At 46.3% G+C, this 26301-nt stretch overlaps 1 protein-coding gene across 1 annotated transcript; it reads left to right on the plus strand.

Moving 5' to 3' along the window:
• The first annotated feature begins 192 nt into the window (after positions 1-192).
• On the plus strand, positions 193-26022 carry LOC133363252 (C-type lectin-like). The gene is made up of 6 exons (XM_061582641.1): positions 193-268; positions 3450-3522; positions 5752-5849; positions 9372-9512; positions 10207-10326; positions 25739-26022. The coding sequence occupies exons 1-6, from the start codon at positions 236-238 to the stop codon at positions 25772-25774; spliced, it is 501 nt and encodes a 166-aa protein (XP_061438625.1). The 5' UTR covers positions 193-235; the 3' UTR covers positions 25775-26022.
• The last annotated feature ends 279 nt before the right edge of the window (positions 26023-26301 follow it).

A 26301-nucleotide genomic window follows, 5' to 3' on the forward strand; every position in this document is an offset into this window, starting at 1 on the left:
TTTTGGGGGGGCATGTAACTGTAACTGTAATTTATTACTTTTTAAAAGTAATCTTCCAAGCTCTGGCTCCATGGTAGGCACTTCCCCCGCTCTCACGTAGCCTGCTTTGTTTCAGGGCTGACTACAAACTGTCAGCTTCGTGGCTGGGAGCTGGGCTTTAACTAAGCAGCCAGCAGCAAGCTAGGTCACAAATCTGCCAAGGCCGGCAGATAACAGGAGCCGGCTGGAGAAAGGAATGCCTCTAGCAACTGTACCAGTAGCAGTGTCTGTAAGTGTCATCAAGGTGGGGACGCTAGGTTCAGAATGCCAGGGGTTCAGTCCGAAGGGTCTGGAGTCTGTGAACTACGTTTCACGTGGAGGTCACGCCCGACATTGTAGTCAGCAACACGCTGAAGCCAGGCTCTCTCTTTTCAAGAACACCTCTGCAGACAGGTGGGAATAATCACCCCTTCTGCAAGCGTGTCAGCCTTCTTTTATGTACACCGCCCAGAGAGCCTTCAGGCTTAGGGCGGTATATAAATTAAATTAAATAAATAAATAAATAAAACGGACAGGCCGGCCCCTCTGCTGCCTGACTTTCTGTCGCCTCCGCTCTGCAGGTGGGAGCCTCCTGGCCACTGTCTGATTCGGGCTGAAGAGCTTCAGCTGTGTCTTGGATGCTCTCCAGCTGAGGGGGAGTAGAAGCTGCTTTCTCAGGAGTTTCCTCAGTTTCCCCTTCTGGGTCTGTGGCTGTTACTCCTGAGTCGTCCTCGTCTGACGAGTCCTCCAAAGGGGCCATGACAGACTGGCCACATATGTGTTCCAGTCATGACAAAGAAGCAAAGTTTCTAGATATTCTAAATGACTATTCCCTAGACCAGTTGGTCATGGAACCGACCAGAGGGACGGCAACCCTGGACTTAATCCTCAGTGGGGACCAGGACCTGGTGCGAGATGTAAGTGTTGTTGAACCGATTGGGAGCAGTGACCACAGTGCTATTAAATTAAACATACATGTAACTGGCCAATTGCCAAGAAAATCCAACACGGTCACATTTGATACATCAGAAGCTTTGCGGTTCATTAACCTCTCTATGCTTTCAAGGAACTTTTGCCCTGAACTAACACTGACTAAGCATGACTTTGTGGCTCCCAGATGTTGACTCAGCAACTAGCCCCTCCCCTGAATCAACTTATGTAGGCTTGCCTTTCACACGTAAACCAAGGCTCCTCCTCAACTCTGTTCATTGATCTTCCCGCCTCTGAAGCCTCCGAGCATGGGACAATGAGGGATGGATCTCAGCTTTCCCCTACAATTGGTGGGGGCTATCTGTCTGCTCGAGCGTGGTAAGTTTGGGGGCACTTGACTGAGGAACTTCGAGTTGGCAAGGCAGCGCTTCTGGCATGGGCAAGGGGGCATGTCTAATGGAGCAGTCTCTAATGGGGCAGTCTCTGACAGTTCAGGTTGCGCTTCAGCAGGAGGGCCAGGATCGGGGGGAGTTGAACTGATAGTGTCAGGGGTCTGGGCATGCTGTGAGCTCTCCTCGCTGCTAGTGCCTTCCCCCAGCTTTTTGTCCCAATCCTCAAAGTTGGTGTCACCCTTGTCAATGCCTCTCCTCCCAACCTGGGTCACACCACATCCCCAGTGAATGGCTTAGGAATGGCAGGAGGTGAGCTTGTTCAGCCTAGAAGAAAGTTCCAGACTGAGCTGAGTAAGAACACTTGTTTGGCCCTAAATGCTCTGGGGAGGACAAGAAGCGGAAGTGGTTGGTTTGGGTCCAAGGGTTTACACTTGGCTGTGATGGGGGAGAAATTCAGAGGATGTGGGGTACTGAAGGAACTGCCCAGGAATGTGGTGGAGTCTCCTTTCAATGTGGAGGTTACCAGGGGGGAAAATAGGCAACTATTTATTGACAAAACCGGTAAATAGGATGGGGAATGCCAGGTTCAGGGGCCAAATGTGGCCTTGTAAGCCCCTCTACCCGGCCCTCGATACTCTCCCAGTGCCATTTCCTCACCCCAGGGCCAACCCCTCCAGGCTGCAACCCTCGCTGATTCTGCTCTGTGACCCCCTTGACTCCTCCGACTGGCCAGAATGTGTCCTTCAACAGCGACGACACTTCTGCTTGCCTTGAAGGAGGACAGGTGAGAGCTGCATGTGACTTTCGCATGGTTGGGAGTACGGCTGGAAGTTCTCTGTGTCTCTCATTTTTCCAGCCTTAAGTTCAGCTTCACAAACAGACACAAACACATACGCAAAAGGTCTGCATGAGAATTCATTACCATTTTAGTGCAAATTCCTCTTAAATATACACATTTTTGCAAAACAATTTTCCCTAATGTAATGCATTTCTGTATGCCATCTTTACTAATATATACATTTTTATACACATTTTATATGGAGTTTTGTACACATTACATAACTGGAGAACTGCATTGCAAACTTTGGAGAAGTATGAATTTTGAAGGATGGCTGTGATGGGTTCTCATGTTGTATTGGCAAGCGCAGATTAGGCAGGTTTGCCTTTAAATGCAAACTGAATCAAATCTATACCCTGCCCCTGCCTCAAAGGAACTGAAATGGCTATGCTTCTGGAAAAAGAAAAAAGAAATTATATATTCCTCCCATTGTGTTCAGTTTATATGTTCTTCCTTGTGCCTGGGTCACTGGTCAACCATGGCAGCACTCAACTGAAAAATAGCTGAGTTTGATTTGAGGTTGACTAATAGTGCTTGCGTTCCATGTCTGAACAGAGGCAAACGCCACTCCCTATGTAAGCCTATAAATGCCCCAAGAAAGATTGTGTTCTGTAGAGAAGGAAGAGAAATTGTCATCACTTCAGACAGACGGACACAGACAAACCAGTGAGTAACCTTCAGCTTAATTAAAAACTGCTACAAACATTGTTTGTTTGTTTATTATTTGATTTATATCCCGCCCTTCCTCCCACCAGGAGCCCAGGGCAGCAAACAAAAGCACTAAAAACACTTTAAATCATCATAAAAACAGACTTTAAAATATATTAAAACAAAACCATTAAAACGTATTAAAATAAAACATCTTTAAAAACATTTTTAAAAGCTTTAAAAACATCTATTTTAAAAAGAAAGTTTAAAAACATATTAAAAAGCAATTCCAACACAGATGCAGACTGGGATAAGGTTTAGGTAAGCCCACCCAGATATGTGAACATGACATGCATTTTAATATGTAATTTAATTTTATAATGTATATTTTGACATTTTTAAGGTCAATTTGTTTTAAGTTCTGACTTTTATCAGCAATTGTAATTATTATTTTATTTAAACTGGTTAGAAATCTTTTTGTAATGGGGAATGGATGTACTCCATTGGAGAGGTGGGAAAATATTGCTGGATTTGATATTAGACAAATATGACAAGCTGTTTTTGATAGAATTTCTACAAAACAACATCATCTGAATGTTGTTCCTCTCCTTTTCCCCTCAAAGGTGCAGATGGATTCGATCTCCTGCTTCCACCTCTCCGTTCTGGGGCTCTTGATCACCAACTTCTTTCTCCAAGGTGAGTCCCCCTGCAGGGGTATTCTGAATTCATCCCCTGTGACTCAAAGCAAACACGTTCATTATTCAAATTATTTGTAACCCGCTTCACCTTTGTTTGAAGATCTGATGGCAAAACAGCAATCGAAACAAGAGCAATTGTTAAGATCAGCCATTTAAAATCTTCTTCTGCCCTAGCCGGCCAGCCAGTTTAATTCCAGATTGCGGGAGATTCTCAGCACTGCTCTCTTTAGGACATGTTGTCCAGAAATAAAATGAGTAACTATTCAAGTATATTACATAATTTCTCCTTGCAGGGATACAAGTACAAATTATTCAATATTTGGTTCTGCCCAGGAGAACCACTTCCTGTTAATGTCGACATTACTGAGCTATATGGATGGTAGACAGATTAAGATGGTCTGTCCCCTGAGACCAATGGAATCCACTGGATTCCTGAATGCCCTGGGGGAGTTCCCAGTAGATAGAGCAGGTGACGAGCAGGTGACCCTGTTGAAGCCCTTGTCATGCTGTGGAACAGTGAGGCACATCGGGCTATTGACACAGTTGTCCCCAAGTGCCCTCTCTGGCATTGTGGAGCCAGGTTTGCTCCTTGGTACACCAGTGAGCTAAGGGCAATGAAACAGGCTGGACAACTGCTAGAGCGCTAGTGGCAAAAGATGTGCTGTGAGGCTGATCGGGCACGAGTAAAACATCATAACCGTGCCTACTCTGTGGCAGTGAGGGTGGCGAAGAAGGCCCACTTCTCTGCCCCCATCGCATCCTCAAGTAGCCATCCAGTGGAGCTTTTCCATATTGTCAGGTCCAGGGAATGGAGTTTTAGACCCTTCAGAGGCCCACTGTGAATTGTTTGCAAGGCACTTTGAGGGTAAAGTTGCCTGTCTCAGTAGCAATCTTGATGCCCCATCCACATCTACTATAGTCCCCAATGAGGTGTCCAGTGCAACATCTGCTGCAACTTCTTGGGATCAATTTCAGTTGATGCAGCCTGATGACATGGGCAAGGTGCTTGCGACTATGTGACACCTCTATGTGGGGCTGCCCTTGAGGTTGGTCTGGAAGATGCAGCTGGTGCAAAATGCAGTGGTACGACTGCTCATGGGGGCAGGGCATTGCCAACATGCCCCCTTAATTCTGAAAGAATTGCACTGGCTTCCCATTTGCTACCGGGCCAAGTTCAAGGTTCCAGTTTTGGTGTACCAAGCCCTATGCAAATTGGAACAGGATACCTGAAAGACCGTCTTATCCCTTATATACCCAGTTTATGACTGTGCTCTGCAAGTGAGGGCCTCCTGCAAATACCATCTCATCAGGAGGTCCATTGCACAATATAGGACACGGACTTTTAGTGTAGTGGCACCAACCCTTTCAAATTCTCTCCCCTTAAATATCAGACAGGCGCCATATCTGTTATCTTTTCAGCGCCTACTGAAGACCTTCCTTGTTCAAGCCTTTTAAGTAGAGACTTTATCCCAATCTGCGTCTGTGTTGGAATTGCTTTTTAAGATGTTTTTAAAGCTTTTTTTAAAAAAGATATTTTAAAAGATGTTTTGTTTTAATATGTTTTTAAAGATGTTTTGTTTTAATATATTTTAATGTCTGATTTTATGATGTTTTGTAGTGTTTTAAGTTTTTTGTTTGCCCCCCTGGGCTCCTACTGGGAGGAAGGGTGAGATATACATTTAATAAATTATTGTATTTATTTATTTATTAGATTTATATCGTGCCCTTCCTCCCAGTAATAATAATAATAATAATATGGAGTCAGGGTCTGACTCAGAAACATATAGGACCACACTTCCGAATAGGAAGTTGCCTTTCACTGAGTCAGAACATTGGTCCATTTAGTGCAACATTGCCTACACAGGTTGGCAGGGGCTCTCCAGGGTTTCAGACAAGGGTTCCCTCCCAGCCCTAGCTGGAGATGCTTCCAGAGACTTAACCTGGGACCGTCTGCGTGCAAAGAACATGCCCTATCCCTGAGCTGGTGATCTGATTTCTCCTATAGCGTGAGGCTTCTGCCCTAACATCACTTTTTACTTGTCGGGATTCAGCCTCAATCTTCAGCAAAGAGCACATTAAGCCTCCACCCCAGCCTCAACTTGTGTAAGGGAAGAGCCATCTGCTGTTCTGTCCCTCACTGCGTTATAGAATTTGGGGAGAACATTTTAACCCCTTTCATCACCGTGTTTAGTTCCTGACCGTGTGTTTCCCCCACCCCCATGGGCAGGCACAGGAGATTCGTTAAGCTGCCCCAGCGGCTGGCTGAGGTTCCAGAAGACGTGCTATGGAGTCTTCAATACAAGGCTATCATGGCAAGATGCGGAAGTAAGAAAAAAATGTCGTGGCTTAGGGGGAAACAGACTCTAGCACAGGGTAGGGCTGGACAAGTCTCCGGTTTTGGTTCTCTCACTTTTATTTATTTATTTATTTATTTATTTATTTAATTCAATTTTTATACCACCCATAGCAAAGCTCTCTGGGCGGTGTACAACAAATGAAGATATATAATTACATTTCAATTTTAAAAACCACCTAATCCTCGAAACATCAGTTAGACAAACAGACGAAACATATAACTAACATAAACAACATTAAATACAAATACTAAAATACTAAGATATTAAAAATATTAAAATGCCTGGGCAAAGAGGCATTCTTCCAATCTTAAATTCATGATCTCCACATTTCTGCAGCAATTTGTGATTTTTTAAAAAATCTTTACGAAAATTCTTCAGCATTTTAGTTCAGACTTTTCCTAATAAATGTATGCATGCAGCTGTGACATATGTACATGTTTTTGCAATCAGTTTTCCTTAATATAATGCATTTTATATGTTATTTTACTATTATATGTATCTATATACATATACCATATGTACTTTACCATAGTTTTTTGCAAAGCAATTTCCCATAATATAATGGATTTTGGCATATTGCACTAAAAAGGTAAAGGTGTCCCCGCACTTGTAGTGCGAGTCGTTTCCGACTCTTAGGGTGAAGTCTTGCGACGTTTACTAGGCAGACCGTATATATGGGGTGGGATTGCCAGTTCCTTCCCGGCCTTTCTTTACCCCCCAGCGTATGCCGGGTACTCATTTTACTGACCACGGATGGATGGAAGGCTGAGTGGACCTTGACCCCTTTTACCGGAGAGTCAACTTCCTCCTTCCGTTGGAATTGAACTCCGGCCATGAGCAGAGCTTTCAGCTGCGTTACCGCTGCTTACCACTCTGTGCCACAGAGGATATTGTTATTGCACTACTACATGCAATTTTACGCACACTTTACCCTAATACAGCGATTCCCAACATGGGCAGTAGTACCCCTCTGGTGGGCGTTACAGCCTTCCAGGGGGGCGTTGGCATGACTACAAACTTTGGGGGGGTGTTTGGATTCATTAGGGGGCGTTGACATTTGGCAGTCTGATGCGACAGTTGAAGCATTTAAGTTTAATTTTATGTAATACACAAATCATTAGTTTTTAAACTGTTTTGTCCCCAGTTAGAATGTATTTAATAGTCTCAATTCATGGAAATAACACTATAAATAGTGTGTGCTCTTTAGTAAAGAAATTCTGAATAGCGGCCAGTGTCATATCAAGGAATAGGGATATTAGCCATGCCCCAGCACTAGGTAATGTTCCGATGCTGTCTTGAGGGATGTTGGAACCAATCACGAGAGAGTGTTTGATAAGCTGGGTGTGTTGGTGGAGGGCACATTCTTCCAACGGATGAGTGCCACGTGCAAACGGGTGATGCAGACAGTTATTCGCTGGTTTTCTTCAGGAATGGGACACACTCGCTACCCATTGTTTCTGTGATGTTTAAATGAACTTGTTTAATGAAACAATGCCGGTAAACTGAATGAGTTTGTTGTTAAGTATATTAAGTATAATAAGAAGCATTTGCATATACTTAATCTGAGGTGGGCATTGGGCACAAAAAGATTTTGCAAAGGGGCGTTGGGTCAACACAGGTTGGGTAACGCTGCCCTAATACATGCATTTTTGTACACACACTGCTTCACAAAATTCAGGAAAGCGTGAATTTCAAAGGAAGGCTCTGTTTCAGTTCACACATTGCTTTGGAAAGCGCAAATTTGGTAAGTTCATCTTTAAACGCAAACTGGATCTAATTTATCTAGTAGGAAGGAACCTCCTTCTGTTAGCTTCCTCAACCGCTGCCGCCAGACTCTCACGTCTGTCAGTGAAGAGAGCAGCCAGGTTCAGTCAGCTGGTCCATTAGGGCAAGTGAGGAACTGCCCCATCAAATCTCCGTCTGTCCTAAGCCAGCCCACACCTGCCTGTCTTCTTACTTACAACCCATCCAGAGGGTGGAGCAAGGCCTGTCACCTTCCTCTTCCTCCTCTTCCACCATCTTAGGGTTGCTTTTGTAGAACCCAACAGGGAGGAGGATGGGGGCAAAACCATCGTGAGTCGTCTCCACCTAGTCATTGCCTCTGGCTCCACCTACTGTTGGCCTCCCTGCCTTCCGCTCTACCAATCTCAATGGGCACCAGCCACCCCTGGGTTTGGTTGGTGGAATCTTTGAGAGAGCGTTCTGAAAAACGTGTACATGAGAATCCCCCAGACGCATGTGTACAGCAAGTGGCCCAAAACATACATAGAGCTAACAGGATCTTCAACTAGAGATAAAACCACATGTTGCCCATGTGTGTGCATGTGTGTGTGTGTGTGTGTGTGTGTGTGTGTAATCCACCCACAACCCAACAAGACAGCACACAAAAGATAAAATAAAGGTTAATCTTACTCAGAGAAGAAATAGGAAAAATATAGTGTTAGTTTACAGTGATATTTCAAGCAACATCCAGATAAATATATGCATTCATTTGATAGATCTATAGAAGCTACAAGAGACCCTGTGTTACTCACATCCAAGACTGCATAGACTTACAACCAAGAGAGGGAAAAGCAGAGAAATAAAAGATCAGAGTAATACCTTTCCTGTAGGTTTTCCTGTTGACACTCAAAGTCAGGAATCAGCTGTGTCTCAAAGTCAGGAGGCAATCTCCACTAGCAATGTAACCTAGAGCTGGAGGTGAGCGATCTCAGCCTTGCTTGGTGTGTCTGCACTGCGAAGGGAAGCAGGGAGAAATCTGTGGGAGCCCAAAAGATGCACACTGACCTCACAGAAACTGCCCTCATATAATTTGGGAAGGAAAGTGAGGAGAAGTGCCTACATGACCCGTGGGAACAAAGTGCTTTGCAATGCAAGGGTGGGATCCTGGTTGCACCAGGTGTTAGACACATATATTAAGTGAATCTTCAGTGTAAAAATCTTGCCTACTATCAGATATGTAATGTCAAAGTGCTTAATGTAAAGATCCTGTTACTGGGCAAACATATCCTTACCTTTTGTATTTCAAAAGGGCTATAGATCTACCAGGACGACACAATGACCAGTGTGAGGTTTTTTCTGCTGGAGATGCTAAAGTTTGGAATTTGGTTTAACATATGCGGAGCCAGGAAAGCTGTGGCCAGAAAGCCAGGCAGCCCCTGTCTGTCGCCAACAACTCTGAGAATACATGAAGGCTAGTTTCCCAGGGTACATTGCTACTTTGGTTCTCATGCCAAGGTCCACTGTAATGCATCAAGGAATAAGAAATCCAAAAAGTATAGCTATTGGCATAACAATTCAGTCCCCTTGCATCTCACTACAATTTGAATAGAGAATATTGTTCCCAGCATATGGACTTCATGCAGACATTCTTATGATGGGCTCCTTCTGGGAGGAAGGGCGGTATATAAATTAAGTAAATAAATAGTATTAGGATTATTTTCCCCAGTGGCACGTCTAAATCCAATCCTTTTCTCTGGGACCCATTCAGAATGCATGCCAGAAGTATGGCGAGGGTGGCCATCTCTCTTCCATCCTCACCGAGGTAGAAGCTGTTTTGATAAGTAGACACATCATGGACAAACGCCTGAGTTCAGAAGGAATCTGGATTGGACTACATGACCCCCGTCGGGTGAGCTCCCACCCCTTCATCCCAGTCGGTCGAGTGCCCAACCCTGCCTTCCCCATGACTGACCATGAGTCAACTGGGTGGAAGGTCTGGATCAGTGTGTATACCAGAACAAGTAAACAAAACCCCAACTGGTCCCTAATTGGGACATCCAAGTTCCAGCCATTCTGCCGCCAGGCCCCTACAGCCACAAAAGGCTAATCAGCTTGTAAATTGTCTGAATATCAAGCTCTCCAGGAGGTGTTAAACTCAGCCATGAGTGAATGAATTGGATTGAAGCCTGTAGGTGGGGGACAAGTGAATTACTCGATTCCTAAAATGTTGGTTCTGCATTCCTAGCCTGCAATCAGTTCCTAAAAGTTTGTCCAATAAGCTATATAGCATATGCAATAAAACCCAGATGTGAAAATAATTATAAGCAATAAAACAACGGTAATGCATTTTATTTCAATCATAATGATTCCCATAAATGATTCACATTGTGGTGGTGAGTGAGCAAAGGAGCAATCCTAACCTCCCAGAAAGCCCACACAAGGGGACACTGGATCCGGCAGAATCCATGTTGCCTGGACCTTCAGCTTATGCTTAGCATGTTGCTGTGATAAAGTCTGAGGTGAGGAATCTCACGGTTGGGCACTGAGCGCTTTGGTAATACCTTCCCCAATAAAGAAACGAACTCCTTTTGCTACCTTTGCAGAATAGAAAATGGAAATGGACGGATTTCTCCACAGTCTCTTACTTACCCTGGAACAGTGCCAGCCTTTACCCTTCATGGACTGAAGCCTGTGCCAGTCTGGCATATGCCACAGGTGAGAAGGTGCGTTTGTAGAGAAGATGCCTCAATACTCTGGTCATTTGGGCTGGCTTATTCTGAGACTGGCTTAAGCTGAGGCTAGCCTGTTCTCTGGTGCAGTGGAAGAGGAAGAAAACTATTTTTGGCTTATTCTTCAGGAACATGTCTTACCCCAGCCACAGATGGGAGAGACAGCCAGGTGTGTAAGAGAGAGAATGAGATGGCATACATGTACCCAGCCTAAGTGGGTTGCGGTGAAGCCGTGCAGCCCTACCTGGCGTGCCTCAGATGTTTGGACTACAACTCCCATCATCCCCAGCCAGCCCTGTTGTAAACAAATCGCCCCAGTCCCTTTTAGGGTACTGGTGGCCTTGAGTTCGTTCCCAATACTCACCGCAATAGAGTTCAGAAACGACGAAACAAGATGGAGAAGTAGTATATTTATTACTAACACGTGCACGTGGAGAAGCAGCCAGACTGGTTCTGACTAGGCTGGACGCAACCAGCCTTCTTATTAACTTTGATATGTTAATCATGTAAGCATCATCAAGCATCATTCTGGTACATGCCCATTTCCCCGAAATCAGGTGATTTACAAGAAATTGTATACGTTTAGTTTCTGTTTCCTCTAACGGTAGCTGCCTTATCTATCCTTATGCCATATATGGTGTTGTTTTTCACTCTGCTAGCAGGGCGTTGTTCAGTGTCAGCGCCATTTTATCTCAAAGCAAGCAAAGTACATGTTTGACTCAAATAAACAAAGTCCACTGTTACAATTCCCCCCTTAGAAGCTTTTTGATATATTTATATCATATAGCTTCTTCATTCTGAACAACACGTTGATACATAATTTTACCGTACATCTGCATACTACTTTTAGCTGCTGCATTATCTGCTATGCTACGGATACCATTCATAATTATAGGCAATAAGCAAGGTAAAAGCATACATCCCAATAAAATCAAAACAACCAATACAATCATTGTCTTCATTCCTCCAAGCCAGTTAAACCAGCTTCCCCAACTTCCGAGATCTATTCCTTTCCAAGTTTGCACGGGGACATGAGCAAGTACTTTTATTTTATTAGTGATATTCTTTACCACCTCACCATTATCATCAATCTTTAAACAACATTCTGTCAAGTTTAGGAGTCCGCAGACCCCTCCCTCTTTGGCTAGTAAGTAATCCAAAGCTAATCTATTTTGAAGTATTCCTTCTCTCATTTGTGTTGATTGGTCTGCAAGTAACATTAAGGCCTCCGCTGTTTGATTGGTAATTATTTCTAATATTGCCTGTAGTCTAATGAGTCGATTCAAAATGTATATTGGGCCCCTATACCCTGCTGAACCATCATGTGCCCATGACGCTGCATCATAATGTTTAATGATGCGTTCTGGAGGCCAAGTGTCTCCCCAATCATTTCCTTGGCCCCTTGTCAGAGAAGTGTCAATTGTCCATTTCCTTCTCTCGGGATGTTCTTCATCGAATACTGGAATTAAAGGGCTCAAATTTCCACCTTTTATGTTATACATCGGTTGTATAATTCCAACATAACAAATACCAGCCCAATTTAACGGGAGGATGGCATAGGCTTTATGACCACAAATCCAGTAGTGCCCCCTCAAGGCTGGCATGGAGGCATTGTGCAAAACCGGAGACACCTTGTCATACGGAAGATAATAAGTATCCTGCGGACCAAGGGGACCTGTAATATATGACACTGTTTCTCCCTGTTCCAGGACACATTTCCATAAATGTGGTTCAGCTTTATAACTACAGGACGTATCCTCCTCACTTTGATTCCAAGTGGCCCAATAACTTTGGAATCCATGTATGACAGTACCATTCAGATGTTTCCACATCCAAGGATGGCTTTTGAAAATTTTTGGTACTTTACAACTTGTTTCTTGACACAATCTCAACTCCATATCTATTCCCTGGCATTTGTACCCATACATGTTGACATCATTACTTCCTGGAGTACACTTGCACCATGAACCATTTTTAAACTGTACATGGGTATTATTCCATTGCTGGCCATACTTAGTACAATTAGTAACCGGACAATTGACTAGGACGCAATACTCGTGCCATCCCATCGTCCAGTTGCAGCTACTATGTCCAAGTTGTTTTCCCCCTGAAACATTCTGCTGAAGGCAATATTTGCCCAAACTTGATTTATACAATTCCCATTCATAGGGTTCTGTCCAAGTGCTTAAATTAACGTGTACCTCACTTCTATTACTTAAAAGCCAGCGAGGTGCAAGGGGGAACCCTATCCACGGCCATTTTGGAAATCCTTTTGGACTCCCACAAATCCAACAATCAGTGAGGTTGAATCCTTTGGCTACCTCTTGGGTGAGTTTAACAAACACATTTTCCCTTTCCTCCTGGAATGAGCACCTTTTATAACTACGTATCCCCGTGTCTGGTGCGGGAGAAAAAGTTGGGAAGTATACATATACCAAAAACAGAGAAGTAAGACACAAAATAGTACCAAACACAGGCTTAAAGCCAAAGGAGTTGATACTTGCAAAGATTTTTCCCATTTTGGCATGAGATCCCGTTATCCTGATATTTCTATTCCTCCAAGATCCACTCAGGTAGGAAAAATGGACGGAGAAATATCAAATGGGCCTCAGTAACAAAATGCCACTTCCTCCTCTGTGATCTACCCCGTGGTTTCATATACCCCACAGTGGCTGTAACCATTGGGCCGCAATCATGAGGGATCTCATATACCTTAGCAGTCAGTGGCCTTGGTAGGGGAGGTATCGACCCGCCCATACACGTCGCCGGTGTGTGAGATTTGTTTTTAAACTTAGGTAATAACACTGCCTAGGGTTGTTATTTGAATTAGCAATTAGTGGAACACGGGGCAAAATAACAGTTACTGTAACACGTCCCCAAGATTCCCCTCTCCAATCACCAGGAGACACTTCTGGTGGCAATGTCGGAGGGGACCCTCCCATTGAAGTTTATTGTTTCTTCAGTTTAAGCTTCAGGCCGAGACCCGGCACAGTCTCCGACAGCCACTTTGCTTCAGGTGTCTGATCCTTCACCTGTCCAGGTGGGGAGTCCTTGGCTACTCCCTGCTCTGGTTCCTGGATAACTACAGGCTCTGCTCTCTTTATCCTACTAACATGGACCCATCGCTTGTGGCCAACAAGTTTCACTGCCGACTCAGTGATTAAAATGATTTGTTCTGGCGGTCCCCACGTGGGCTGCAAAGGTTCCTGTTTCCACTTCCGAACTCGTACCCAATCACCACATCCAGGGGTAACCGCTGAAACTCACGATTGTGCCTGTGAATAGAAGACAAAACACCCTGCAAGGCAGTAACATAATCCAATAGCTGCTTGTTCCCCAGTTCCCCATTAATCTCTGTCTGGGGCCCAGGCTCAATGGGAAGTCTGCCAAATAGTGACTCAAAAGGAGTCAATTTTGTTTTTCCCCTTGGAGTGTTTCTCATGACAGTCAAAGCCAAAGGCAGTGCCATCACCCAATTCAACTTGGTTTCTTGACATAGTTTGGTCAACAAAGTCTTAACCGTCCGATTTGCGTGTTCAACTTGACCAGATGATTGTGGCCTCCAGGGGGTATGGAGATTCCATTTGAACACTAAGGCTGCACTTACAGCACAAATTATCTTATTTACAAAGTGTGGACCTTGCTCTGACTCAAAGGTCTCTGGCATGGAGTATCTTAGAAAAATTTCCTTTAACAGTACTTTTGCTACTGTGATGGCTGTTGCCGTCCGGGTGGGGAAAGCCTCTACCCATCCTGTCAACTGATCTATTATGACAAGTAGGTACTTGTATCCCGCACATCTTAGCAATTCTGCAAAGTCTATTTGTAATCGCTGGAAGGGATAATAGGCCCATGGCCTCCCTCCCATTGCCGGCGGTGGTTTCGGGGCAGGATTGGTCGCTGCACAAATGGTACATCCACACACTGCTCACTTTGTTTCTTCATACAATCCTGGTGCAACTATTTGCCTGATCAGGAGATCCCCTAAAGCGTTGCCTCCTAGGTGAGTCTGTCGATGAGTCTCCTTTACAAGGGCTCGAAGCACTACTCGCGGAACAACAATCAGTCCTGTGGGCAACTGCCACCAACCAGTAGTTAATTTCTGAGCCCCATACTGTACTGCAGCATCTTCCTCCTTTTTGGAATATTGAGGAGCTAATTCCTCTCAGGGAATCAAAATGTTCATTAAATTCATCTGTAAAGGTTGTCCACTCAGCGCTGCTTCTTTTGCCGCCTCATCTGCCTGGTGATTTCCTTTTCGTCTGACCAGATCCATCTCTCTTCTATGGGCCTTCACATGAATAATAGCTACTGCCTTTGGTAGTTGGACACATTCCAGGAATTCTATTATCATTTGTTGGTGCTCAATTCTGCGTCCATCACTTTTGATGAAGCCTCTTTCTTTCCAGAGCATAGCGAAGGCATGCGCGGTTTGAAACACATACTTGGAATCGGTGTATACATTTCCCTCCTGTTGATCCAGTTCTCTCAAAGCATCTATGGCTGCAGCTAGTTCCGCCATTTGTGCTGAATAGGTGGCCGGCAACTTAACACTCTTTAAAACCTTCAAATTCTCACATACAGCATAACCTGCGTACCGCTGCCCATTTATCACCTTCGAACTTCCATCCACATACAGGTGTCGCCCTGCTATTGGTTGATCAGTCAAATCTACTCGGGGCTTCAAGGAGCATTTTAGCGCCTGGATACAATCATGTACCAACTCCCCTGGTTGAGGCAGCAGTGTTGCTGGATTCAGAGTGTTGCAAGCTTTCAGATGTAAGCCTTGTCGTCCCAGCAACTGTTGTTCATACTGGGTAAGCCGGCTTGGACTAAGGACCTTAGCTGCCTTCTCTCCTAGAATCCTTTTCAAATCATGAGGTCCCAATACCTCCACAGGGGCTCCCATCATGATCTTTTCAGCTTTCTTCAGAAGAATTCCTGCGGCTGCCACGATTTGTAGGCACGCTGGCCATCCTCTTGCCACAGGATCCAATTGAGAGGAATAATAGCCCACGGGTAGGTGATCAGGGCCCCACTGTTGTGTCAATACCCCACTGGCAGTTTCCTTGTTTTCTGAAACATACAGTCTGTAGGGTTTCAGTCCATCCGGCAGAGCTAAAGCTGGTGCCTCCTGCAAGGCTCGTTTGATGTTCACAAAGGCTTGGTGACACTCTTTAGTCCATTTCCAGTCAGTTTCCTTCTTCAGCAGCTCGTACAAAGGACTGGCATAACTGCTGTAGTTTGGTATCCATTGTCGGCAAAAGCCAGCCAGACCCAAAAACGACCGCAAAGTCCTAACATTCGTTGGTGCCGGTAGGCCACAGATCGCCATCCACCTCTCGGTCGATAATGTCCGTCCTTCTTGTGACAATTGATATCCAAGATATGTCACTTGCTCCTGGTTCCATTGCACCTTGTCCTTGGACACTCGATATCCGCATGCGTGCAAATGGTTCAATAGGTTCACAGCGTCTTGTTCATTACTTCTTGCATCTGGGCTGCAGATCAGAAGATCATCTACATATACTAGTAATGCCATCGTTGGTTGCCGTTGGTAGCAGGGTCCCAAGTCTTTCTATAGGGCCTTTGTAAACTCAGAGGGGGAACTAATGAATCCTTGGGGTAACACGGACCACGTTAGTTGGCACTGCCGAAGGTCAACTGGGTCTTCCCATTGAAATGCAAAAAGGTCTCTACTATCTTCATGAAGGGGTATTGAGAAGAATGCATCTTTCAGATCGATGACGGTGAACCGGGTAGTATTGCCAGGGACGTGGGCTACCAAAGTATGCGGGTTTGGCACTACTGGAACATCTTCCAGAACCTTTTCATTGATTATTTGCAAATCCTGTACCAGCCGATACTGTCCTGGGCGGCCTTCCTTGGGAACTCCAAATATGGGGGTGTTATGTGGACTTGTGGTCTGGTGCAACCATTGGTATTGGATGAAGTCTGTCACCAATTCTTTTAAACTCAACCGTACTTCTGGTTTCAGAGGGAATTGGCATACTGGGGTTGGGCCTACTCCGGACTTCAGTCTAACCCTAACTGGTTCAGCATTGACCGCCCGATCAGGATTATTCTTTCTGGCCCAAACATCAGGGTGAATTCCTTCTGGAGGCTCCCACTGTTGTTTCTGTTTGACTTCAGGCTCCCCCCTTAGGATCATTTGAAAAGTGCATTCCTGTCGTTTTGGTACAATCACCTCTAAGGTATCTCCTCTGAAAGTAATTTGGACCTGAAGTTTTGCTAGAAGATCTCTTCCAAATATTACAATGGGGCAACCATCCGAGACCAAAAACTGGTGTGTAAAATATTGTTGTTTATCTTCTATGCCTGGAAGGTGTACCTGTATGGGTTGGGACAATGGAATTCGGCAGCGCTGCCCTTCTATTCCCATTACATCTTTGGTTTCCTTACTGAGGGTCAAGGGTAGATGGGACATTGCTCGTGGGATCATAGAAAAGGCCGCTCCTGTGTCCACTAATCCTTGGACCGCCAAATTATTCAAGCTAAGGGACACATATGGTTCTTTCCGCGAGCCGCCCTCATATCCCGTCCACCTTCATTCCAATTCCTCGTCCTGTCCTCTGGCGGCCGCAATCCGAACATAGGGTGGATTCGGGTCAGAACTTGAAACTGTCCTCGGTTCCTTAAACCAGTCCCGAGAGCCAGGGATCTCTCTTCCATCCCGACGCCCATCTTGGCGAACCCTAGAAACCCTCTCATTTCTACAGTCCTTTGCCCAATGGCCTTTCTTCAAACATTTTGCACACTGGTCCTTCTCTAATCACCTTCTTGGTCCTCTTTCTGTATCCCCTTGTTTCACTCCAACCGCCACTGCGATCATATCACATTGTTTTTCAATCACACTACATTGCTTCTTTATCAGTCTTCCCTCTTCCTTCTTACTTGCTTCATCCCTATTTACATACACCTTATAGGCTATCTCCATAATCTGCGCTATTCCCATTCCCATTACTCCTTCCACCTTCTGTAGTTTCTTTCGGATATCCGAAGAACCTTGACTGATAAACAAGGAAATCAGAAGTCGTTGATTTTCAGCAGCCTCGGGATTAAGAGGGGTATACCTCCGCATGGCTGTGGTGAGGCGCTTAAGAAAGGCGGAGGGAGTCTCCCATTTTCCTGGTGGATTTCATATAATTCAGCCATATTCACTGGCTTAGGAATGGCATGTCTAAGCCTATGTAAAATCAACCTTTTATACGTGGTGATTTCAGGGGCTGCTACACCTGGAGTCTGGATCCATCGGCGAGGGTGTGCCATTGGCAAAACAAACTCTGGGGCCATACCGGGCGGGTTTCCAGCGGCCCTCTGTTCTTGTAATGCTAGGGTTTGGGCCTGAGAAAGTACCAAGGACTTCTCTTCTGGGCTGAGAAGGGTATTCATTAATGTTTGTATATCCGCCCAAGTAGGATGATGACTAGCAAAAATAGACTCCCACAACTGACAGTGTTTTTCTGTGTCTTCCCTCAAACCTGGCATCTGATTCTTCCAGTTAAACAAATCAGAGGTAGTGAAGGGCACGTGTACATAAGCAATTCCTCCATGGCCGTCTATCATTTCTCGCATTGGTCCCATAAAAGTGCCATCCACCAAATAATCTTCCGATTGTGGGCTAGTGGGTCTGGTGGCATTAGCCTCCATAGTGTTTGGTGTGGAGGTCAATAGTAGCCGACCACTTCGTAGTTTCATGGGGTCATCGGGATCTGCCCCAGACTGTCCTTGACTCTCCTGCCTGACTTCCTCAATCATATTGAGTCGTGGCTGTACTGTCTGGAATGACGCTCCCAGACCAGGGCTTTGTTCTACTAGTTGGGCATATTTATCTAGAATATGGTTAGCTGTTTGGTTCCGCTCTTCTTGCAACTCTTGTATTCGCCTTAGGGATTCATTTAAATCCTGGAACGACACTTCAGTTCCTGACAGGATTGCAGGAGTAGTTGATTGGGTCTGCGGGGCAGTTGTCTGTTGGTACGATGGGGGCTTTAGGAAAGCCGGTGGGGGCTGAACTGGTAGCACTTGGGCTACTTGTTGTGGCACTGGCGGAGCTGGTAAGGGAATCGCCTGGGCCGGTGGGGCCGTAGGTGGGACTAACCATTCCTCTTCTTCAGTTTGAAGAACTGGAGGCTTTGGTTTCAATTTCTTTCCCTCATTAATTTGACATTGAGCCAAAGCCATTTCCAGCGCACATTCTTCAGGGGGATCCCGGCAGATGGCGCTCCAACCTAGAGCATAATGCCACGACAAAGCCTGTTCGGGCAGCTGCTCATAGAGAAGGGCGGTCAACTGTCGAGCCTTGTTTAAATTGAACGTGCCTCCCGGTGGCCAACTAATACCTAGTCCCACCCATTCCACATTGCAAAAATTAGACAATTGTTCTTCGTTCGGAACCGGCCCTCCAGAAGAAATAACACTTATCTTAAACCTAAGAAAATTTTGCAAAACACACTCAAGGGAGGTTAGTGTTCCATTCCCTATTTTTCCCTTTCTCTTTTGACTCTTTGTGGACTCCTTCTTAGTCTTCCTGTGTCCAGTCCCCTCTGTCCCCTACTGTTTCGAAGCACCCTTCCCCATTTTCTGGTAGCCTACATCCTACGTCCTACCAGGGGTCGGTGTCTGAGATGAAACAACAGACAGATGACGTACGACACTCACTTCCCTCTGTTCCCGGCTCAGCCTCTCGCGAGGTATGAGAAACGCGGTACTGGAGGTCAACACTCGCTTCAGGGTAACCACTGGGATACACCCTGTCTCATACACACACTTTCACAAATCACTCTCTTCACACTTAAGCCCACTGGGCTCCTTACCACTGTCGATCAGAAATGTTGGAACGTTCGATCCCTGCTCCTCTCCAACCTTGTTTCGATTTAAAAGGGAGTCATTATGGCGGTGCCTCGGCGCCTCGGGTCGCTCTCGCAGGCTCGGGCGGGCTCAATATGGCCCGGAGCGCTCTTCCGACCTCCTGCGGACCACGGCCGAGACACAGAGGGAAGCGAAAAAAAATGAGTCCTGGCGGAGTCGCCAGTTTGTTGTAAACAAATCGCCCTAGTCCCTTTTAGGGTACTGGTGGCCTTGAGTTCGCTCCCAATACTCACCCCAATAGAGTTCAGAAATGACGAAACAAGATGGAGAAGTAGTATATTTATTACTAACACGTGCACGTGGAGAAGCAGCCAGACTGGTTCTGACTAGGCTGGATGCAACCAGCCTTCTTATTAACTTTGATATGTTAATCATGTAAACATCATCAAGCATCATTCTGGTACATGCCCATTTCCCCGAAATCAGGTGATTTACAAGAAATTGTATACGTTTAGTTTCTGTTTCCTCTAATGGTAGCTGCCTTATCTATCCTTATGCCATATATGGTGTTGTTTTTCACTCTGCTAGCAGGGCGTTGTTCAGAGTGTCAGTGCCATTTTATCTCAAAGCAAGCAAAGTACATGTTTGACTCAAATAAACAAAGTCCACTGTTACAGCCCCACTGTAGGTTGCTGGGGCTGATGGGAGCACAGCTGTCCAGAACATCTGGGGGAGGAGGGAGGCTGCCGTAAAAGACTGACAGCAATCTCCATGTTCTTTTTCCTGGTCTTCAAGGCCCTTGGTGTTAAGGGAAACCTAAGGCAATTTTCAAAAAACTGACCTGATAGCCTGATAGCCTGACCACTGTTGTCCACGCACTGGTAACCTCCAGGCTGGATTACTGTAATGCGCTCTATGTGGGGCTGCCCTTGAGGTTGGTCCGGAAGCTGCAGCTGGTGCAAAATGCAATGGCGAGGCTGCTCACTTGGGCAGGGTATCGCCAACATGTCACCCTGCTACTGAAACAATTGCACTGGCTGCCCATTTGCTACCAGGCCAAGTTCAAGGTTCTAGTTCTGGTGTACAAAGCCCTATACAGCTCGGGACCAGGATACCTGAAAGACCGCCTTACCCCTTATATGCCCAGTCGATCACTGCGCTCTGCAGGCGAGGGCCTCCTGCAGATACCATCTTATCAGGAGGTCCGTTCTGCACAATACAGGAAATGGACCTTTAGTGTGGCAGCACCAACCCTGTGGAATTCCCTCCCCTTAAATATTAGGCAGGCACCATCTCTGCTATCTTTTCGGCGCCTTTTGAAGACTTTCCTCTTTCAACAAGCCTTTTAAGTTGAGACTAGGGTTGCCAGGTCTCCGGTTTTCTGCCGGAGTTTCAGGGAAAAGGGGGCTGTCTCCGGCCTCCGGCAATACTTTGCTTAAACTGGATGATCTCCGGCTTTTCACTGCCCCCCTCAGCCACGCATGCGTGATTGACACGCATGCGTGATGGGTGTGGCTGGCTGCCTTCCCGCCCTTTGTCATTGAGGCAGGGAGAGCTGGTGCCACTGGGGCCGGGCTCTGTCTCCCAGGCGGCGAGGCCAGGACACTCTGCACGTGCCCAGAGATGCCCTGCGGCCAAGGCCAGAGGTGCAGCCTGTCTTGGACTTGGACAGGGGCGGCTGGGAGCGGCAACGAGGGGCTGGCCCTGGGCGCGCGAGGCGGGTGCTGCTTATAAGGCCGGTTGGGCGAGCGCGGCTCTGTCATTCTCCCTCCTGCTGTGGGCGCCGCTGGGTGGGAGTGGCCGCAATGGAGCTCGGCAGTGGCGGTGGCGGCGGCAGCCGCAGCATCTCTAGCTGGGGGGGCCCATCGTGGCCGCTGCCGCCCAGCGGTGCCCACAGCACGAGGGGTGAAGCGGCCGGGCATCCTCGGGGCTAAGAAGGAGCTGGCCCCGTCCGGCGTCCACTGCTGCTGAGGGTGGCAGGCTGGAGAGAGAGAGAGAAAGAGAGAGAGACTAGAGAGAGAGAGAGAGAGAGAGAGAGAGATGCTGGAGAAAGAGAGAGATGCTGGAGAGAGAGAGAGAAAGAGAGAGATGCTGGCGAAAGAGAGAGATGCTGGAGAAAGAGAGAGATGCTGGAGAGAGAGAGAAAGAGAGAGATGCTGGAGAAAGAGAGAGATGCTGGAGAGAGAGAGAGAAAGAGAGAGATGCTGGAGAAAGAGAGAGATGCTAGAGAAAGAGAGAGATGCTGGAGAAAGAGAGAAAGAGAGAGATGCTGGAGAAAGAGAGAGAAAGAGAGATGCTGGAGAAAGAGAGAGATGCTGGAGAAAGAGAGAGATGCTGGAGAGAGAGAGAAAGAGAGAGATGCTGGAGAAAGAGAGAGATGCTGGAGAGAGAGAGAGAAAGAGAGAGATGCTGGAGAAAGAGAGAGATGCTGGAGAGAGAGAGAGAGAGAAAGAGAGAGAGGCTGGAGAGAGAAAGAGAGAGTTTGGCCCTAATCCTCAGTGTCTTACTATTTCCTCTGGATAATTGCACTGCTGGAAACAGACAGAATCATCATGTGATTGTCTTTTCTTGACAGGATGTGGGAGTGAGATTGAAATGACAACAAATAAGAATGTGTGCCATTGTTCCATTTTTCTGCACATTTCGCATCTCCCCAAAGCAGCCTTCCCCAACCTGGTGCCTTCCAGATATCTTTGGGCATACAGCTGCCACCAGCTAACATCTGGAGGGCACCAAGCTGGGGAAGTCTGCCCTAAATTGTCAGCTGCTTCAGGTCTATCAGATCTAAGCATATGGTCACCCTGTTGTGGGAAAGTTCCCATTAAACTGACTCGTGTTGTCTCATTAAGTCTCTAATGTGGCAATTTAAGCGAACAGACCTGATCTTGTTCTGGGTTTTGGACTTCCAGCAGGGGCTTAGACTAGAAGGACTAAAAGGCCCCTTCTAGCTGTGTGATTCTATGCTACATGTAAGTGTGTGTGTGTTACACACAAATGCACAGGCACACACACAAGCATACTTTTTTTCTTTGATCAATTTTGCTTAGAAAAAAAGTGTCTTGTTCTTGTCAGTTGACTTCCTTTTTTATTCTTTGTATGTACTTAAACGAGCTGGTCTGTTTTAAAAGAAAAGCTTGGTGGTGTTTGTGAGAGCCCACGAAAGAGCAATTTCAGGTAACTGCCACAGCCAAATGGTTAAGAATTGGCCTTATGACATAATGTGTACTGGCTGGTCTCTACAGAATTCCAAACACCATTTCAGACTTAAGGCTGCCATCTATTATCCCAAAGGCAGCCAAAGTAGCATCCTCCAGATATTGTACTAAAACTCCCATGAGCCCTATCCTGCTTGGCCAGTAATCACAATAAAGTCCAAAAACTTGACTGCATCTGTTTAATTATATGCATGGAAATGGAAATGGACTGCCTTCAAGTCGATTCCGACTTATGGCTACCCTATGAATAGGGATTTCATGGTAAGCGGTATTCAGAGGTGGTTTACCATCTAAGGCTAGTACTCCCCACCTGGCTAGGGCCTGCTCAGCTTGCCACAGCTGCACAAGCCAGTCCCTTCCTTGTCCGCAACTGCCAGCTGGGGGAAACGGCTCCTTGCGACTATGCACCTTGCCCACAGGTGGCAGGGCACATAACCCCTGAGCCACTCACTGTGGGGTGATCTTTAGCTGGCCCTTGACATCCAGGAGACACGAGCGGGAATTTGAACTCATAGACTCTGGACTCCCAGCCAGGCTCTCCTCCCCACTGTGCTATACCATCTGTTGCATGATCATACAGTTAACATACAACTGACTTCATAGCACCATGCAGATAACAACTGGCTCATTCTGCATTAGCATAGCTGCTGCAAGCACTCTTAGTTCATTTTTACAAGATAATTCAACATGCTATCTTGTTCATTAAAAAAATGCATTCATTCCTGACTTTACCTCTTACCACTTCTCCAGGCTGTAAAAAATAAAATAAAACACCTTCCACTTTCCTCTTTTGTATCTTTAATTCAGTTGTTGTTGTTAATGTGCCTTCAAGTCAATTTCAACTTATGGTGACCCTATGAATCAGCGACCCCAATAGCATCTGTCATAAACCACCCTGTTCAGATCTTGCAAGTTCAGGTCTGTGGCTTCCTTTATGGAATCAATCCATCTCTTGTTTGGTCTTCCTCTTTTTCTACTCCCTTCTGTTTTTCCCAGTATTATTGTCTTTTCTAATGAATCATGTCTTCTCATTATGTGTCCAAAGTATATGTGTCCAAAGTCAGAGGAAGGCAATGGTAAACCACCTCTGAATACCTCTTACCATGAAAACCCTATTCATAGGGTCACCATAAGTCAGGATCGACTTGAAGGCATTCCATTTCCATTTTCCATCCATACTCCCTAAGATGGTGAGAAGGAATGACCTTGTCACTTCAGCTGGACCTCTTTTAGGTAAGATTTCTATTTTAATTTCCAATCAGAAATTTTTTTTTGAATGGTATGCTGCACGCACGTGTGGTTGATACAATGTATCATGCTTCATGACGTCACTAGGGCCCGCCCCCATTTTCTCAGGTTTTTGGATGGTTCCGACCTGGCAACCCTAGTTGAGACCTATCCCAGTCTGCGTCTGTGTTAGAATTGCTTTTAATATGTTTTCTTTAATAATATGTTTTAAACCCTTTTTAAAAGATGTTATTAAAGCTTTTTTTAAATGTTTTTAATGTTCTTTTGTTTTAATGTATTTTAACGTCTTTTTATGATGTTTTTAAGTGTTTTTAGCGTTTCTGTTTGCTGCCCTGGGCTCCCGCTGGGAGGAAGGGCGGGATATAAATCAAATAAGAAATAAGAAATAACTAAATAAATCACAATGTTGTTTGGGTGAGTGAGGGCTTGCCCTGAGCTGTGGGCCTCAGCCACACTCTGTTGCCAAGGGAACGTCCGCGCTTGGGAGCAAGGTGGGTCCTCCCCCTGGTGTCATGGCGACGGGACCCTTCGTGAAGCCTCCCGGATGCGAAGACTGACTCCGCCACCTCCACTGCAACTCCCGACATCGCTGGAGAACCGGAAACTCTCTGGGGGGCGAAACTTGCTCTTGGCATAACTCAGCCCATTATTCAACTATCCAGGATTCAGAAGCCCTTTCAAAGGGGTTTGCCACTCAGATTCACAGGACCAGCCCAAGAGATCTTGCTGCCTGAGGTGAAGGACAAGATGGTGCCACCCTCCCCATTCCATATGCACAGGGCCAGCCCCAGAGGGCGGCCAGGTTGGGCCCTGGCTGAGGGCCCTGTGGCCCAGAGGGACCCCTGAAGGGCCCCTCCTTAGGGTGGGAGGGTGGAGCTCCTGTTCCATGATCTGCAGCAGTGTCCTACAACCCAACCCTGCCACGGATCATGGAGAGGGAGCTCCCAGGCACCCCTCCAATACAGACAGTGTAGGCATCAATAAGCCCACATGCACATCCCACTTACCTCTCTTGTCAGTGTGAATGCCGTGCACTCCATGTGTGGATGCCTGCCATCACCCAAGATGGTGGTGGAGCTTCCCTAAGGGATTGATGCCCCCACCGCTATCTTGGTTGATGGCAGGCATGCACGCTATGTGCGCACATCAGTCACAAAACATGAGAGGTAGGTGGAGTGTGCGGGTGAGCTTATTGCCCCTGCGCTGCCTGTATCCGGGAAGGTGTTGGGCTGTGGCGCTGTGGGCCTGGGGCAGGCTGCTGCCCAAGGGCCCAGTCATGCCTGGCGCCAGCCTGACATATGCAGGAGCTGGCAGTTGCATCTTCCATCAGCACTTGAGACAGGCGTACAACCTTTGGTTGCATATGGCCTATATACAGATTATATGTTGATAGTATTATTAAGTAAAGGGGGAGGAGTGTAAAATATGGTTATGTGGTGGCTGCCGCCTACCGGCCAAAAGGCAGACCTGGTTTCTTTAGAAAAGTTGGAACTAAGCATGTTCTAGGCTGCTGCTTTTGGGGAGTGGTTCCCAGATGGATGCCAGACTGAGAACTGTGTAAAAAGAAACCAAGAAATAAAAGCCATTCTTGTTTTCATCTTACTGGTGTAGCCTACAAATGTTATAATAGGACAGCATGGGGGAGGGCCAGAGCTCAGTGGCAGAGCATCTGCTTGGCATGCAGAAGGTCTCCGGGTGGTGTCTTCTTGGTGTCTCCAGGTAGGGCTGCGAGAGACCCCTCGCTGGAATTGCTGGACAGCTTCTGCCAGCTGGTATACACAGCGCTGAGCTACATGGCCCAACGGCCTGGCTCTGTGTAAGGCAGTGTCCCCTGTTCCTAGAGGAGGCGGCAGGCGAGTGTAGTGGGCACATGGCAAACCATGTGGCGGACACTACTCTGTCCTCCCACAGAGAGGAATGACCTGGGGTGGGGGGCTCAGAACACACTGCCAGGGCAACTGTGGCCTCTCCCCCAGCATCGCCACCACTGCACCCACCCCCTGAAGCTGCCCTCTCCTTCTGCCTTATGTTAGGGCAGGCTCCGAGTACTGAGGAAATGATTCTTTAGAGGGGAAATAGTGCCTGTATATGACTCTGCCATTCTGTTTCAGAGTTTACAAAATGGAATGCGGCACCATGTTCAGTAAAGATGAGGTACATGTGCAGTTTGCCACAGGAATGAAAACAGCGGCAAGGGACACTTGGCCCCAGGACTCCTTAAACAACAAGGCCAGCAGAGATCAACCCCTTTCCTTCCCAGGTCCCTGCATGAGAGACGCCTTTCCCTCATAGCCCTGAGGCGTTTTATTTTATGCTCATGTATTGCTAACTCACCTCATTTATTTGTTATTCTGTAACTTCGAAGTAGCCTTGCTAAGTAAAGGGAATTAACTAACTTTGGTCTTAAAGATTTGTTCCTGAATCTTCTTCTTCTTCTCCTTCTTCTTCTCCTTCTTCTTCTTCTCCTTCATTATTATTGTTATTGTTATTAACCTGCCCTTCACCTTAAGGTGAGTCACAACCATTTAAAATACAACATTAAAAACAGTTTTAAACAAAATGCAAACACAAGAATAGGATGGGTCCTTATATATCCTTTATGTCAAATGTCAAAGGGTAAAAGAGAGTTGCATCTTCAGCATACCATGACCATTGTATAATGAATAATGTGTTT

Source organism: Rhineura floridana, chromosome 8 (genome assembly GCF_030035675.1).
Source record: "Rhineura floridana isolate rRhiFlo1 chromosome 8, rRhiFlo1.hap2, whole genome shotgun sequence".
Taxonomy (NCBI): Eukaryota; Metazoa; Chordata; class Lepidosauria; order Squamata; family Rhineuridae; genus Rhineura; species Rhineura floridana.

Excerpts from the sequence above, each read along its gene's own strand:
- LOC133363252 (XM_061582641.1), top strand. The coding sequence starts at position 236 with ATGCCTCTAGCAACTGTACCAGTAGCAGTGTCT. Across the intron at positions 3,523-5,751 it reads CACCAACTTCTTTCTCCAAG|GCACAGGAGATTCGTTAAGC; the intron begins GTGAGTCCCCCT and ends CCCCATGGGCAG. Across the intron at positions 5,850-9,371 it reads TATCATGGCAAGATGCGGAA|AATGCATGCCAGAAGTATGG; the intron begins GTAAGAAAAAAA and ends GGACCCATTCAG.